The sequence below is a fragment of the Carassius gibelio genome, chromosome B11 (genome assembly GCF_023724105.1).
Source record: "Carassius gibelio isolate Cgi1373 ecotype wild population from Czech Republic chromosome B11, carGib1.2-hapl.c, whole genome shotgun sequence".
Taxonomy (NCBI): Eukaryota; Metazoa; Chordata; class Actinopteri; order Cypriniformes; family Cyprinidae; genus Carassius; species Carassius gibelio.
The window spans coordinates 24,271,164-24,286,926 of record NC_068406.1 but is presented as its reverse complement, the minus strand read 5'-3'; the positions used below and the strand labels follow the sequence as shown (position 1 = coordinate 24,286,926).

The 15,763-nt window shown below is 33.7% G+C and overlaps 1 protein-coding gene across 1 annotated transcript in view; it reads left to right on the top strand.

The window, feature by feature from the left end:
• Positions 1–15,763, top strand: part of LOC127968360 (CLIP-associating protein 1-B) — a 63,096-nt gene that overhangs the window by 26,573 nt on the left and 20,760 nt on the right. Inside the window, exons 14-26 of the mRNA XM_052569527.1 lie at positions 1,401–1,471; positions 1,662–1,721; positions 2,734–2,811; positions 3,836–4,003; positions 4,097–4,143; positions 4,731–4,901; positions 7,134–7,241; positions 9,310–9,468; positions 11,564–11,671; positions 13,421–13,480; positions 15,012–15,091; positions 15,195–15,218; positions 15,647–15,763. The exon at positions 15,647–15,763 is cut by the window's right edge and continues 128 nt beyond it. Coding sequence (XP_052425487.1) covers positions 1,401–1,471; positions 1,662–1,721; positions 2,734–2,811; positions 3,836–4,003; positions 4,097–4,143; positions 4,731–4,901; positions 7,134–7,241; positions 9,310–9,468; positions 11,564–11,671; positions 13,421–13,480; positions 15,012–15,091; positions 15,195–15,218; positions 15,647–15,763 — 1,251 coding nt within the window. The remainder of the gene's footprint in view (positions 1–1,400; positions 1,472–1,661; positions 1,722–2,733; positions 2,812–3,835; positions 4,004–4,096; positions 4,144–4,730; positions 4,902–7,133; positions 7,242–9,309; positions 9,469–11,563; positions 11,672–13,420; positions 13,481–15,011; positions 15,092–15,194; positions 15,219–15,646) is intronic.

Below are 15,763 nucleotides of genomic sequence, written 5' to 3'. Positions count from 1 at the left end.
TATATTACATTATTCTGCAACATTTTGTATTTGTATTTAAATTATTGTTTGTAGTAACTTAATATCACATTTTAATCATGCTGATTTTTGGAGAAAACTTAAATGGCACTCTTCGTGTGATATTGATTAACTACATAAAATGATATAAATATATACATTTTCTAACCCCCATATCTTGAATTTTGTGATCATTCACATGTATTCATAAATGCATTTGAATACACCGAATAATGCAGTGAAAGAACGCACTCAAAATGCACAGGCGCACTAGTATGACTTCATCATGTAACATACATTAGCTTAGATCTGTGCACTTTTTAGGCACGACATATCACACCTAAACAAGCTTGGAAAACGTAATTAGAACTAGCTACTAAATTAGTTAAAAATGCCTATCCATATACAGCTATGATTCGTGAACCCCAAACTGACTCAAATGATTCGCTAACCCGCTTTGAACTCCCGAACTGACTCAAATGATTCGCGAACTCACTACGAACTCCCTAACTGACTCAAATGATTCGCGAACCCGCTACGAACTCCCAAACTTATTCAAGTGATTCGCGATCCCCGAACTGACTCAAATGATTCGCGAACCCGCTTTGAACTCCCGAACTGACTCAAATGATTCGCGAACTCACTACGAACTCCCTAACTGATTCAAATGATTCGCGATCCCCAAACTGACTCAAATGATTCGCTAACCCGCATTGAACTCCCGAACTGACTCAAATGATTCGCGAACCCGCTACGAACTCCCTAACTGATTCAAATGATTCGCGATTCCCCAAACTGACTGAAATGATTCGCGAACCCGCATTGAACTCCCGAACTGACTCAAATGATTCGCGAACCCGCTACGAACTCTCGAACTGACTCAAATGATTCCCGTTGTCCAAACTGACTCAAATGATTCGCGAACCCGCTTTGAACTCCCGACTGACTCAAATGATTCGCGAACCCGCTTTGAACTCCCGAACTGACTCACTCAAATGATTCGCGAACCCGCTACGAACTCCCTAAATGATTCAAATGATTCGCGATCCCCAAACTGACTCAAATGATTCGCGAACCCGCATTGAACTCCCGAACTGACTCAAATGATTCGAGAACCCGCTACGAACTCCCGAACTGATTCAAATGATTCGCGATCCCCAAACTGACTCAAATGATTCACGATCCGCTACGAACTCTATGATTATATAATAATTATATATATAGAATCTCAAAGATTTAAACCTGAAATCTTTATATTAAAATTTGCAAAACATTAACTTGATCATAGAGGGTCATCATTATAGGGTCAAAAAAAGATGGAAGGGTTGTGTTTTTAGCCGATTCTTGATGATGGCTAAGGACTCAGCTGCTGGGATTGAATCGTTTGTTTGTTTCTGCTTCAGCACACTCACTATCCACGTCTGATTCCTATCATGACCATCAACTGCACTTCCAAATCAGTGGCCGTCAGACGGTGAGAACATGCACACACATACACACACGCACACACACATACTCTCTCTCTTACACACACACACTCTCTCTGTCTTTCTCTCACACACACACACACACACACACACACACTCACACATGTGTGAAATGACATGTCCTCTCTGATTTGAGTCGCTCTGATCTTAACAGGAAATATTTGCTCTGACTTGCAGACGCTGTTATGAGTTTTTAGACCTTCTGCTTCAGGAGTGGCAGACTAATTCTCTCGAGAGGTGAGAATTAAAGCAACAGTTCACCATTTACTCCAAACCTCTGTGAGACCCCAAACGAAATGTTTTGAATGATGTAGTTTGTTGCTCTGTTCCATATTTTCACCAAACTGTTTGGTTAAACTCTTTCAGTTTAATGAAATGAGCTGGCTCTCTTGAGTCAATTTTTTGATCCAGTTCACAAAACTGCTACTTTTTGTGAGTATCTGTCAGTGTAGTTGTGATTTACCTATATTAAAGGAATAGTTCACCCAAAACTAAAATGTGCTGTACATGTTCTCAAATTCAAGTCATGCTAGTTTGTTTCTGCATCAGGTTTGGAGAAATGTAGCATTGCATCAGTGTCTCATCAATGGATGCTCTGTAGTGAATGGGTGCCGTCAGAATGAGAGTCTAACAGCTGATTAAAAACATCACAGTAATCCACAACATGTCTTCTCCAGATGTTATTGCAGTGCTGCGGATTATTGTGATGTTTTTATCAGACTCTCGTTCTGACGGCACCCATTCACTACAGAGCATCCATTGATGAGACACTGATGCAATGCTACATTTCTCCAAACCTGATGCAGAAACAAACCCATCCTGATCTTGTATGATCTGAGGATGATTTATGGGTGACCTACTTTTTTAAATAGCTTGACAATTGACCGTTTCAGAGTGGCTTCACTCTTGACTTTGAGCAGATGGAAAGCTCCATTTATGAAACCCGATGACAGAGTGACAGTCTGGATCCTCAGGAGAGGATCTAGTGTCCATGTCTCATCTCAGAAAGGGTCTCACAGATGAGATCAGGTCTTCATGAGCGCATAGACACTTAGCATCAGGCTGACGTCCTTGATGAACCCACACATGTTGTCCATGGCAATGTCACCTCGCCTTCGCCAGCACTTCCCGGTTAATGGATGGAGAATCGGGTTTCAGTGATTGATTGATTCCAGCTCATGTTCTGCTGTGGTGGAGTTTGGCAGAGCCTCTGAATGGACTCACAGTTTTTCTCCTCTTGTCTCTTCAGGCACGTCGCTGTCCTGATAGAAACCATTAAGAAAGGAGTTCACGATGCTGACTCTGAGGCCAGATCAGTCGCTAGGAAGTGAGTGGTTCTTTGTTTGTGTGTAATAAAAATACTGATAATGATAACATGATTGTTGAAATCCAAATCCTCTTAACACTGGAGGGATTCACTGATACAGACATTTTACTCATTTACTCAATGTACAAAACTGAAATGCAAACCTAAATGAGCTGATTTTGGGAAAAATGTATGCATGGAAAGATTACAATCAGCTTTATTTTAGTATCATTTACTGTCATAGTTTTCATAATGTTTAGATTTGTCTGTTTTAGTGATTTTATTTGTCATTTTTAATAGTAATTTTATTAATATGTCTGTTTATATTTTATTAGGTTTTAGTTTTGTCATGTTTTATTTTATTTAGTTTAATAGTTTTGGTTAACATTTTGAATGATTTCAATTTTGAATTTCTGTTTTCTTTTTTTTTTTGTAATTTTAGTTTAAGCCTAAAATTCGCCATTTTTATTATTGATTTTATTTTTAAATATCTATAAATTATATTACATTTAAATTTTATATATTATATATTATATTTTATTTAAATTTTGTATCTTGTATATATATATATATATATATATATATATATATATATATATATATATATATATATATATATATATATATATATATAAATATACGTTGTTTTGTTTATATTTTCATTTAAATTTTTGTTTTAGTGTTTTTTTTAAAGTATAATCATTGTAGAGAGCCAAAAAAATCTAATAATGAGGTTATTATTATATAAAATGTAGTGCTTATTTTTATTATTTATTTTGTTGGTGTCCATGCCATTAATGTTTATTAGTTATTATTTAAATTAAAATACATTTTATATATATATATATATATATATATATATATATATATATATATATATAACTCTAATATCAGTGTAATTGTACTGATGCTAATACAATAAATATTGGGTGATATCAGAATGGTCATTTATATGTTATGCCTTCACACTGATAACTGGAGCATTGAGTTGATTGCAGTGAGATGATGTTGACCAGCAGCTTTAATCAGAATCAATGTTTTGTAGATGTTACTGGGGTTTCCACGCCCACTTCAGTAAGGAGGCGGAGCATCTGTTTCAGGCGCTGGAACTGACCTATCAGAAAGCGCTGCAGTCTCACCTGAAGAGCTCGGACAGCATTATGTCTCTGCCGCAGTCCGACCGCTCGTCCTCCAGCTCGCAGGAGAGCCTCAAGTGAGAAACGCTCTCAATTAAGACTCGTTAGTGTGTAAATGAGCTTTCACTCTCGAATCTCGAAAGTTTTCATACTCTGATTTTGTTTCGTAGTCGGCCGCTGTCTGTTAAAACACCTGTCGGGAGCAACTTGAGCAAAAGTGAGAATTTAGTTTTTTTTCATGTAAAAAAAATAATTTTGTAAAATTGCAGTATGGATGTATATGAATTCCTGTTTTCACCACTGAACAAAAAATTAAAAACGTAATTGCGAGTTTTAATTTCACAATTCTGACATTTTTTCTTGCAATTGCGAGTTATTACTTTTCTCAGAATTGCATGATATAAATTCGCAATAGTGAGAAAAAACACAATTGTGAGATATAACATCGGAGTTCTGAGAAATAAAGTTGCAATTCTGAGAAAACTGACAACTGAATTTATTTCCTCAGAGTTATGTAATATAATCTCGCAATAGCGAGAAAAAACTCATAATTGTGAGATATAACTTCACAATTCTGAGATACTGACTTTTTCCCCCACACAAATCTGAGAACATATCAGTCTTTTTTCTTCCTCAAAAAAAGTCAGAGTTGCGAGATGTAAACTTGCAATTACTTGTTAAATTTTTTATTTTATTCATATGCAAGTGAGGAAACGGTTTCCATAGATGTATGTTTATGCTGATACTAGAGTTTCATTTAATACGTGGCGTAAACATTTATAATTTTCTCTGGGTTTCTCTCAGCTAAAGGGGTGAGTTCTCGTGCATCCTCTTCGTCCGGCTCTCTCCAGCGATCGCGCAGTGATGTGGACGTTAACGCCGTGGCTAGTGCCAAAAACAGAATGCCAGCCGTTGCTGCTACTGCCCCCTTCAGCTCAGCAGCGGCACTGCCGCCTGGTTCCTACGCCTCTCTGGGTAAAACAACCCATACTTACATGTTTATAACAGCGGAGAACAGTAATCAGAGTAAATACTGATGTAAAGAGCCAAACAATCGCATAATGATGTGATTGTGTGAAATTTAAGGCCCCATTTTTCATGTGTCTGTGCTGTTAATGCACATTTTAGAATGGCCTTTTATTGTGGCCAGCAATAATCATGCTGTCTAATCAGCATCTTTATATACCACACCTGTGAGGTGGATGAAGAAGTGCTCACGAACACAGATTTAGACAGATTTGTCAACAATATTTGAGAGAAATCTGCCTTTTGTGTTCATAGAAAAAGACTTAGATCTTTGAGTTCAACTCATGAAAAATGGGGATAAAAACACAAGTGTTGCGTTTATAATTTAGTTCAGTGTAAATAAATGTAATTTGTAAATTTAAAATGATATTTAACCGTTTATATACTGTATATTATATGTATTTTTTAATTATAATTTTTGTTGAAACAACAAACAACCCGATAACAATGAAATTTAAGAACTCTTTAAGATATTTTAATTATTATTTAAATAATAATACACTTTATATATAAATATATATTTATATTTTAACTAATAAAGTACATTAACTTTGAACATGTTTTTACTATTTATATTTAAATAAATAACGTATAAATAATTACATTTAATTATTTTTTTATTATGCTTTCTCATTATTTAATGAGGTTAGAAATTATCAAATTTTGATTCAATTTACTTGTAGAACTAGCACACCTTCCGTAAAGTGGCTACACACGATAATTTTAATGCCATGTTTTAGCCCCTTTTTTTAAAATATAAAAGTGAATTAAGTAATGTTGAATTGTTCAATTGTATACATTTATTACTATATATATTATTCTATGCATGACAACAGAAAGATGCTGTGTTGTCGACAATTCCCAGACAAACTATATCTGTTTTTGACTTCTGTTTGATCTTGACTATATTTACATTGTTTGCATAAATATATTTATGTATCAGGATAACATAACCAAGCTTTTAAATCAGGCATCAGAATCTATTCCAAGCATGAATTTGGACAGATTCATGGGGTTTTGATGAATAATACACTCCTGCATGCTCCCAAACCGTTTTCTCTAACACGAGCTGATGCTGTTGTCTTCTGTCGTACTTCTGCTCTTATTTGCTCAAAGATGCGGCTGGTAATGTGGAGGGTAAGATGTGTGTGTCTCATTGTTCTGCTCTGTCTCTATCGCTCCGTGCCGTTTGTGTTGAAATGTCGTCAGTCTGTTTGAGATGCACACAGAAGTCGGGTCCAGTTCATTGGCCAATGTGGATCATTTTATAAATAATGAAGAAGTGATACAACATTCTCCAGCATTTATATAAATATGAAAGTGATTTGAACATGTTCATCATGTCAGTCAGCATGAGTCTTCACAGCATCTGTGTTCGGTTTGGGTTTGTTGAGTATAAGCCTTGTGTTTGGGTTTTGTATTTAGGTTTTTGTGCATTTATGCCTCAGATTGCACTGTTAAATTAATTGTGCAATAAGTAATGTCCATTTATGTATGTTTGAATAAAATATAAGTTTACTTAAAAACATGAAATTATTTAATAAATGCATTTGTAATATTATGTTTATATATATATATATATATATATATATATATATATATATATATATATATATATTTTTTTTTTTAATTATATTAAATAGTTTTTATTTGTAAATGTAATGTATATTATTTGTTAAAATGTGCATATTAATTTAAATAATTATTTAAACACTTCATAATTTGTTACAAAGCCAACATTTCAAAATGTTATTTTTTTCATCTAATATTTATATTTCATTTTATTTCAGTAATTTTTGTTCTTTTTGAAAAGATAGCATTTCAAAATGTTCGTTTTTCGTCTAATATTTATATTTTATTTTAGCTTTATTTTAATTATTCTTAATAAAAAAAATCTTTATGTAATTATTCTTTTTGTTTTCAGTTAATTTTTTTGTCCTTTTATGTGCTTCTGTCATTTTTACTTGTTTTATATAGATATTCCTTAATTCATATTTCAGTTATAAATATTCATACTAATAACTTAATATTCAATTTTTATATATTAAAAATATAAATGTATAAAAATAAGTGCTTATTAAATAAATATTAAAATAAATGTTTTTTTTTCTTACTAAAATATTTTTTCTGTTCATTCATAATTTTACGGTTCTTTATTTTTTTTTCTCTGTCCTTTTGCAGGTCGTGTGCGAACCAGACGACAGAGTTCAGAGACGGCAGTTGGGGGCGGAGCTTCTGTGACTGACAGTAGGGGGCGGAGCCGAGCCAAAGCTGTGTCCCAATCACAGCGTGAGTTTTTGGTTACATCATCCTGTTCAGCTGTCCTACATAGGGATTCATGTTTGTCAATCAAATATCTTTACACAAAAATAATACAAATCTATTAGAGACAATTAAAAGGTTAGTTCACCAAAAAAAGGACTTTCATGTCTGATGGCAGTGTTTTGTACCTTTAAACAAATGATAAACCTTGATCAAGAGATGTACGGTATGCTGTAATATAATTTGCTGCCCTGTAATATACATTATACTCCAGTATAATGTGGCTCTTGTGTGTTTTCGTTGACATCCCTCTTACTGAAGAGATGTGAACTACATCTCTCTTCCTGTGCCGAATCTTAAATATCAGCATGCTTTAGATCAGCTGAAGTTCATGCTGATGCATGGACTCATGGGTAATGTAGTTTCTCTTCACTGTCTTGCATCAAGGATCCAGATCAGCTAATCCGGTGGGGGGTAAAACTCATGGTACGGAGTAAAAAAAAACACGGATTGATGTCTGCATGCGTCCTGTCATGAACGCATGATCCACTGTACTGATGCAATTGATTCCAAATGTGTTATTATTATGATTTTGCTGTTATATTTATGTTTTTTGTCAAGTCAATTTAAGGCGAGCCAGTTCACTCAGCATCCATCTTGGTACCGTGCTTAGTTATATTCGGCGAGTATAGTAATTGTTAACTTATACTAAAACCTATTAAATATTTATTTGTTAATTGAAATAAAGCTAAACTAAAATATAAATATTAAATAACAAAAAATTATTAAAATGTTGAAATATTGCTTTGCAACTAACTGAAATAAGTTGATGTTTTAGAAAATTACGAAGAATTAAGTTAAAACCAAAAAGAAGTATGGACATTTTTCTATTTTATTTACATAACACATTTACTAAAAATTAAGCTAAAACTGATCATGTAAAAATGTTATGTTTTAAAAATAAATTAAACATATTCAGAAATATAAATATAAAAAAGACAAAAGCACATTACTAAAAATTTAAAATTAAAAAGCCAATTTAAAATGTTAATAAGAAACTCTAATAGATATAAATTATAGTAAAAATATGTTTTTTTCTGAGCATTCAGCTCCATCTGTTTAAAGTGAGAAAGACCAAAATTTGTTGGTTGAAAATATGTCTCAGTAATGTTTCAGGAATAACAATAACAAGGCCAACATTTAATGTGAATCTTAAACTGAATTCATGCAAAAACACTTTCTGGCTGTAACAACAAAGCCTAATTTCTAAACCAATACTATTTTGTAAATGGTCTTTTAAATGTATTGAAAATATAATAATAAACTGTAGAGGTCGACCGATAGTGGTCTTTACCGATAACGATAGCTAGGTTGGACCACGCTGGCTGATACCAATTAATCAACCCATAGTTTTTAAAATATATACTGAAAGAAAACTAAAATAGTTGACTATTTTTTAAAGAAAAGCAGTAGCAATACTGAACCATACTTTGTAAACGAATAAATATATTTATATATATATTATTTATTATATGGATAATTAAAGTTATCTCATAGTTTGCTAATGTTAAAAGAAACTTTAAAATTAAAAAATGTAACCTATTAGTAATAGTGAATGTTAAAAATGAACACTCTCTAACAAGGAACAATACGTCTACGGTTTCCATTAATGCTAGAAATGGACTCTTATTGTTAGTCTTATTATAAGTATTAGCATTTAATTTCAACAGTCATGCTTAAAGATGGCCATCTTTAAATATATATACACAAGGCCATAGCATTAAAATTACATGCATTTTTATACATATCTTCCAAGGCAGGACGCAACCCATAAAACTGTCGAACTATCAACTATCTGTGCCGATTAATCGGCAAAACCGAAGCTTGCTTTTTTAAGTCTTATGTTTTCTCTATTTATCATTGTACGAGTGGACGGTCTCTGCCTTACACAGCCAGCCTCTGTTTATGTGTCTGATGCATGTGCTGCTCCCATCCGCTTGTATTGATGAACTCTAGACATATAGAGTATTTACAGTAAAACTGACATTAAATCAAGTCACATAACACGTTTAAGTTAAGCGTATCTCTCTTACAGCGGGCAGCCGCTCTAGTTCACCTGGGAAGCTCTTGGCTCGCTCTTCCATGAGAATCCCTCGATCCGCCGGATCCTCTGGAGCGCCGTCAGACAAACGCTGTAAGATCCCCCGCAGTCAAGGCTGCAGCCGAGAGACGAGCCCCAGCCGTGCGCGAGACGGTAAGATATTTACAACTGTTCGCCTAGTAGATGCAACTTTATGTTGGATATTAAAAGGGCTCCTATTATGCAAAATCCAGTGTGTGAACACTTTTATATTTATAAATTTAGCAGACGCTTTTATCCAGGGTGACTTACAATTGGGGAAAACATCAAGCGATTCATCTTAAAGAGGCAAATAGACACAGGAAGCTCTCGTTATAGTATGTTTCAAGCATTGTTCAAATAAGAGATTAGTTTTTAGCTGTTGCTGGAAAATTGTCGGGGAATCAAGATAGGAACGGTGAATGAAAATTCCTGCTAGGAACGGTCAATGAAAATGTTCTGGAAAGTGATTTTGTGCCTCTTTGTGATGGTAACAAAATCACTTTCCAGAACATTTTCTTTCACTGTTCCTGGCTGGTGAACCACCCTACAATGATAAAAATCCACCCACTCATTATTTTTTTTAATCTCCATTAAAGGAGGCATATTATTCCCCTTTTTACAAGATGTAATATAAGTCTTAGGTGTCCCCAGAATGCATCTGTAAAGATTTAGCTCAAAATATCCCACAGATAATTGATTATTTTATTTTGAAAATCCCTATTTTCATGCGTGTCTCTTTAAATGCGAATGAGCTGCAGCTCCCCGCCCCTTTTCCAGAATACAGCAGTGCCTTTACAGCTCCTTCCTCAGATACTCTGATAAAAAAAACATCTGTTTGGTTTTGATTATCATGCTGAAATCATGCTGAATTTAAAGAGGCACGCACAAAAACTGTTTCTGCTTCCACTCAATATATGCATTTTCAAAATAATATAATAAATGATCTGTGGGGTATTTTGTGCTGAAACTTTACAGATACATTCTGGGGACACCTGAGACTTATATTATATATCTTGTAAAAAAGGGAATACTATGTCTCCTTTAATGGAGATTAAAAAATAAGGAGTGGGTGGATCTTTATAATTGTAGGGTGGTTCACCAGCCAGGAACGGTGAACGAAAATGTTCTGGAAAGTGATTTTGGTACCATCACATAGAGGGGACATATGAGACTTATATTACATCTTGTAAAAAGGGGCATATAGGGACCCCTTTAAACACTGAGATCTGTATTTCAAATGATGTCCAACAACTTCTTCTCATCACACAGTATGCTTTATTTTTCTTTAGTTATGAAGTGAATGGGTTAAAACTGTGCAAAAAAACTAGTAAGCACTGAACGGCCTATCATCCATGTGACCTGGTGCAGTCTGTGATCAATGTGAGCAGTGCTTCATGTCCCTGTCATTCATGTGATCCAGTCGATACGCTGCGGCTGTTCTTCTCTCTGTTTGTGTTCATTTTATTGTCATTGTGGTTGAAATCTATTTACTGCAGATAACTAAAAGTTTGTCTAGGTCTGGACTGTTCTCTTCTTTATTTTCTTTCAGCTATAAACATGTGATTGTTTGTAACTGAGCTGAAAGCTTTGTTGATCTTCTTTTTTTATTTGACTGTTGTTCTTTTCTCTTTTGTTAATTATGTTTGGTTGAGCATATTATATATATATTCATTCATTAAGATCCAGAGGAATTTGGATTTAAATTTAAATTATTATTTATTTTATATGATTTGTTATTATTTTATATTATTATAATATTTTTTAAATATGTTATGCCATATTTGTATGATTATCATGGAAGGGGGAGTTGAATTTAAATATGTTTTAAGTTGCACTTCACCATTTGAAAACTGTTGTTCTTGTTTTGTTATTTGGTTGTTAACATTTGGTTGATTTTTATTTCTATTGGTTTTGTTTGTTTGTTCCTTTCAAAGTAAAATTGCATGGTTAAAAATATAACAAAATATACTATATCTCTACTACTGCTAATAACAATAGGTATTATTATATTTATTATTATTATTTGCATTTTATTTTTTATAATTTTTATTGTTTTGAAAGGGAAAGTTTAATTTGAAATTTTAATATCATGTTTTAAGCTGCACTTCGCCCTCTGATCTGTTACTATTTCTGCTGTCACGTCTTCCTCACGGTCTCATTCTACCTGGACGTTTCTCCTCTTCTGACTCCTGCCGTGTGTGTGTGTGTGTGTGTGTGTGTGTGTCAGTGCGGGCCAGTCGTATCCCGCGGCCCAGCATGAGTCAGGGCTGTAGTCGTGACACCAGTCGGGAGAGCAGCAGAGACACCAGTCCAGCTCGAGGGTTCAGTCCGCTGGGTAAGAGCCTAAAACCAGACCGGACCGAACCAGACCAGACTCTTGTACACGACTTTACTCACACTTCAGCTATGAACGGGTTTGCTTTAAGGAGTTTGGATTTAAATGTTTCACTTTCACCTTTAATTTCCCATGAAACATTAGGACTGAATGATATGACTAAAAATATATATATGCAAAAAAATTTTTGCCTTTTGATGATATTCACATACAGGTCAATATCACTGTTATCATTGAGAGACTATTATAGTTTTAATCTGTATTTTTAATTAGTTTTTATTTTAAAATTCATTTTCAATTTAGTTAAAGTTTTAGATCAAATTTAGATAAATAAGAATATTTGCCTTGTCAACTGCCTTGTGAAATAAAATTGCATTAAATTATATTATTTGTATAATATACAATATAGTATAATAGTATTTTTTGTATTATATTTTATATATTAATTTTATTATTTGTATATTTTACATATTTTGTTCTATTTTTTTTTGGTCTTTCTTAAATGGGAAAGTAAAATTATTATTCATTATAGGGCTGTGCAAATAATCGAATGCGATTTTCATGCACATCTCATCAGTAAAGACGCTCCTGTAATTAGAAGTATTATCTCCAGCACGTGTGTTCAGATCATGGTTTCCAGGTTTTCACAACAAATCCTGCCCAGTTCCTTCTCAAAACTAGTCCAAAACTAGCCAAAATCGCGTTTCCAGGAGGTTCCCCAATAAAAAATTGCTTCCCGGGGTTAAAATATACGCTTTGTTTTATGGCATGGTTGCCTTGGTAAAATTCGCATTTTAGGGGTTAAATATCACGTTATTGGTATTGTCGCTTTGACCCGCGGACATGAAAAACAACCACAGACTTGGCAACATTGGTTGGCATTTAATACACAGAGCCGTAATTCACTGACAATCTACACAAAATCGATTTTAAAATCGTAGCCGATTCTTTGTCGATTTTGAAAGCGATTTTGTGTTAGTTGTCAGTAGACTACGGCTCTGTGTAGTAACTGCCGCTCACCCTGAACCAGTGTTGCCAAGTCTGCGGTTGTTTTTCATGTCCGCGGTTCGAAGCAACCCCAATACCAATAACGTGATATTTAGCCCCTAAAATGTGAATTTTACCAAGACAACCATGCCAAAAAACAAAATGTATATCTTAACCCCGTGAAGCAATTTTTTTTATCTGGGAACCTCCTGGAATCGCAATTATTTTTGGACTAGTTTTGAGAAGCAACAGGGAAGGATTTGTTGTGAAAACCTGGCAACCCTGATCTTAACACAGGAGATAATATTTCTAATTAAAGGAGCGTCTTTACTGATGAGATGTGCAAGAAAATCACATTCGATTTTTTGCACAGCCCTAATTCATTATTATTATTTCAATTATTAGTATGACAAATTATAATTTTTATGTTTTTTATTATTTATTTCAATTAACGAAAATTGTTTTTTATTGTTTTAGTTTTAGGTTTAGTTCATTATAATAAACCTGGTTATTATTTATGGAATTTTTTATCACTTTCATTTAAATGCACCAATATAACAACAACACACAAAACAACATTTACTGCATCTTATTACATAAGAAAACTAATCTGATAATTTCATATATTTATTTCCTATAACTTCTCTTTATTGAACTCTTTGTCTTTGCGAGTGTGTTAATGAACCAAAAGAATAAATTGTAACGTGTAACTAGTAAAATGAGATTTTGTTTCTGAAATGTGTGTGACCTGATCCTTCCCAGCATCCCACAGATACTCTCGCTCCACCAGTGCGCTGATGGCTGGCGATGTCCTGCAGACAGGTGATTGCATGAGTCCGGGTCACGGCACCAGAATCCAGATCATCAGTTTTTTCATGCCGAACCTGTTCAGAAGTGTATCTGTCAGTCACATCCAGGTTTAGAGCGAGTTTTAGCAGATTTAGACTCATGTGAGATGTGCTCGAACACACGGATGGCTCCAGAGACCATCTCTGCATTCACTGTCATTGATGACGCTTTAACACTTCACAGTTTTCCTGGATGTGAACTGGACGGTTATTGTGCACCTCTGTATCTTTTTGTTTCATTTATGCTTGCTGTATGTTTGTGCTTTTTTCTATTGTGATTTTTTTATTGTTTTAAACATTTATGTCTTAAAACATGACGGGCTAGTTAATCAGATGATGTTTGTGGATTTTGAGATTATTGGCATATTTTGTTATTTCTCCCTTATGCCATTTCCAAAATTTGCTTACAGCCTTGTCAAAGTTTAGTATGCATTTTGCTTTTTATTTTTTTTATAATTTTTTGTATATGTATTTTATTTTATTGTATTATTATTATAATTTTCTTTTTTATATTTTTTTATTTATTTTGTTTTGTTTCATGGATTATTGTGTGGAGTTTTTATTTGTGTGAATAAATAAATATGTGTGTATCATTTGCCATGATATAATTTTAATATTCAGTGGGGTCCAAAAGTGTAGTAATTTATATTTTGTACTTTTCTAATATGATATAATTTATTTTTTAATTAAAAATGACGTTAACCGCATAACATTTGTATTATTATTATTTTTATTCATACATACAGTAAGTGAATATACATACATTTATATGTAAGTTCATATACAGATCAATATCATTTTTTATTAATAATATAAATTACTTAAAACTTTAGGTAAAATTTTTTAATTTTAGGTAAAATGTTAGTATTTTTGTAATCTGTTTTTGTCATTTCTATTAGTTTTAGTTTTTTAGTTTTATAGTTTTTATTTCAGTTATAAATTTACTTATTTTATTACTTTCACATTAAGCTAATTAAGAATTTAAAATTATTTAGCTGGAATAAAATTTATAAACAAAAAGTTTTTCTTTTTTTTATTTCAGCTAAAGTTTTTAGTTTGCGTTTAATATTTGTAATAAATATTTTAATATTTATGCATTTGCTCTGTATTTATGTATACATTAATATAATTAATGCATTCATTCATAATCCTTAAACTTTATTTACAGGTTCATTTACAGGCTTTTTTCCCAGATTTGAGTCATTAATCATTTAAATCTGAATCATGCAATTTCAGCATTATTTCTGACTGTTGGGCCCCGTTGCATGTTTGTGTTTAATTTTGAGAGTTTTACTGTGGTTTTGACTTTTAATTTCTCACAGTTCATCCGTTTTCTGTAACTTGTTTTCTTGCATGTTTTCAGTCAGATCAGTCTGTGTATTTACGGTTGTGTGCTGTGATGCTGATGAATGAAAAGCATGCAGTGACCGACTGTGTTTGGTTCTTCTGAGCATTGCTGTTGTTGTGTGTGGTTACTGATCTTTCTCCGTCTCTCTCTGTGTCAGATCGCTTCGGACTCATCCATCAGGCCATGCGGATCTTGAACACGGGCACAGAGGTGGAGGCGGCCGTGGCAGACGCTCTGGTGAGAATCACGTCCTCCATCTCCAGTCTGATTATCATCTGTCGTCATATTCCTGATGTCTTTGTCTTTACTTTCCCTCTGCATTTGCCTGGAAACCCTGCAGCTTTTAGGAGACTCCAGGACCAAGGTAGTTTATTTATGGACAACTCATAGTGTGTTTTCCTTCTCAAAATCTCCATCATCGTTTCTTTAATAATCCAATCATGTCTGTGGCATTTCATTCAAACGTATAATATCATATATAAAATATTTCAGTGTGTTTTTATTTGGCATGAAATGAAGGTCATAATGCAAAAAAGCCTTAATTTTCTCAAATATATATATATTCTCAAAATTACAGTAAAAACTTAAATATTACCGTTTAAAAGAACGGTTTTCTTTGTGAACATTTGAAAATTTAAATTTATTTCTGTGATGCGCAGCTGTATTTTCAGCATCATTACTGCAGTCTCTAGTGTCACATGATCTTCAGAAATCATTCTAATATACTGATCTTGATAGTCTCTTGGTAGTGTATACTGTATGTAGTGTTTGTAACTAATCTCTGTGCTTCAGCGGAGGCCGATGCGCCGGCGTTACGAATCTCCCGGGATGTACTCGGATGACGACGCCAACAGCGATGCATCCAGTGCCTGCTCCGAACGCTCCTTCAGCTCCCGTAACGGCGCCGCC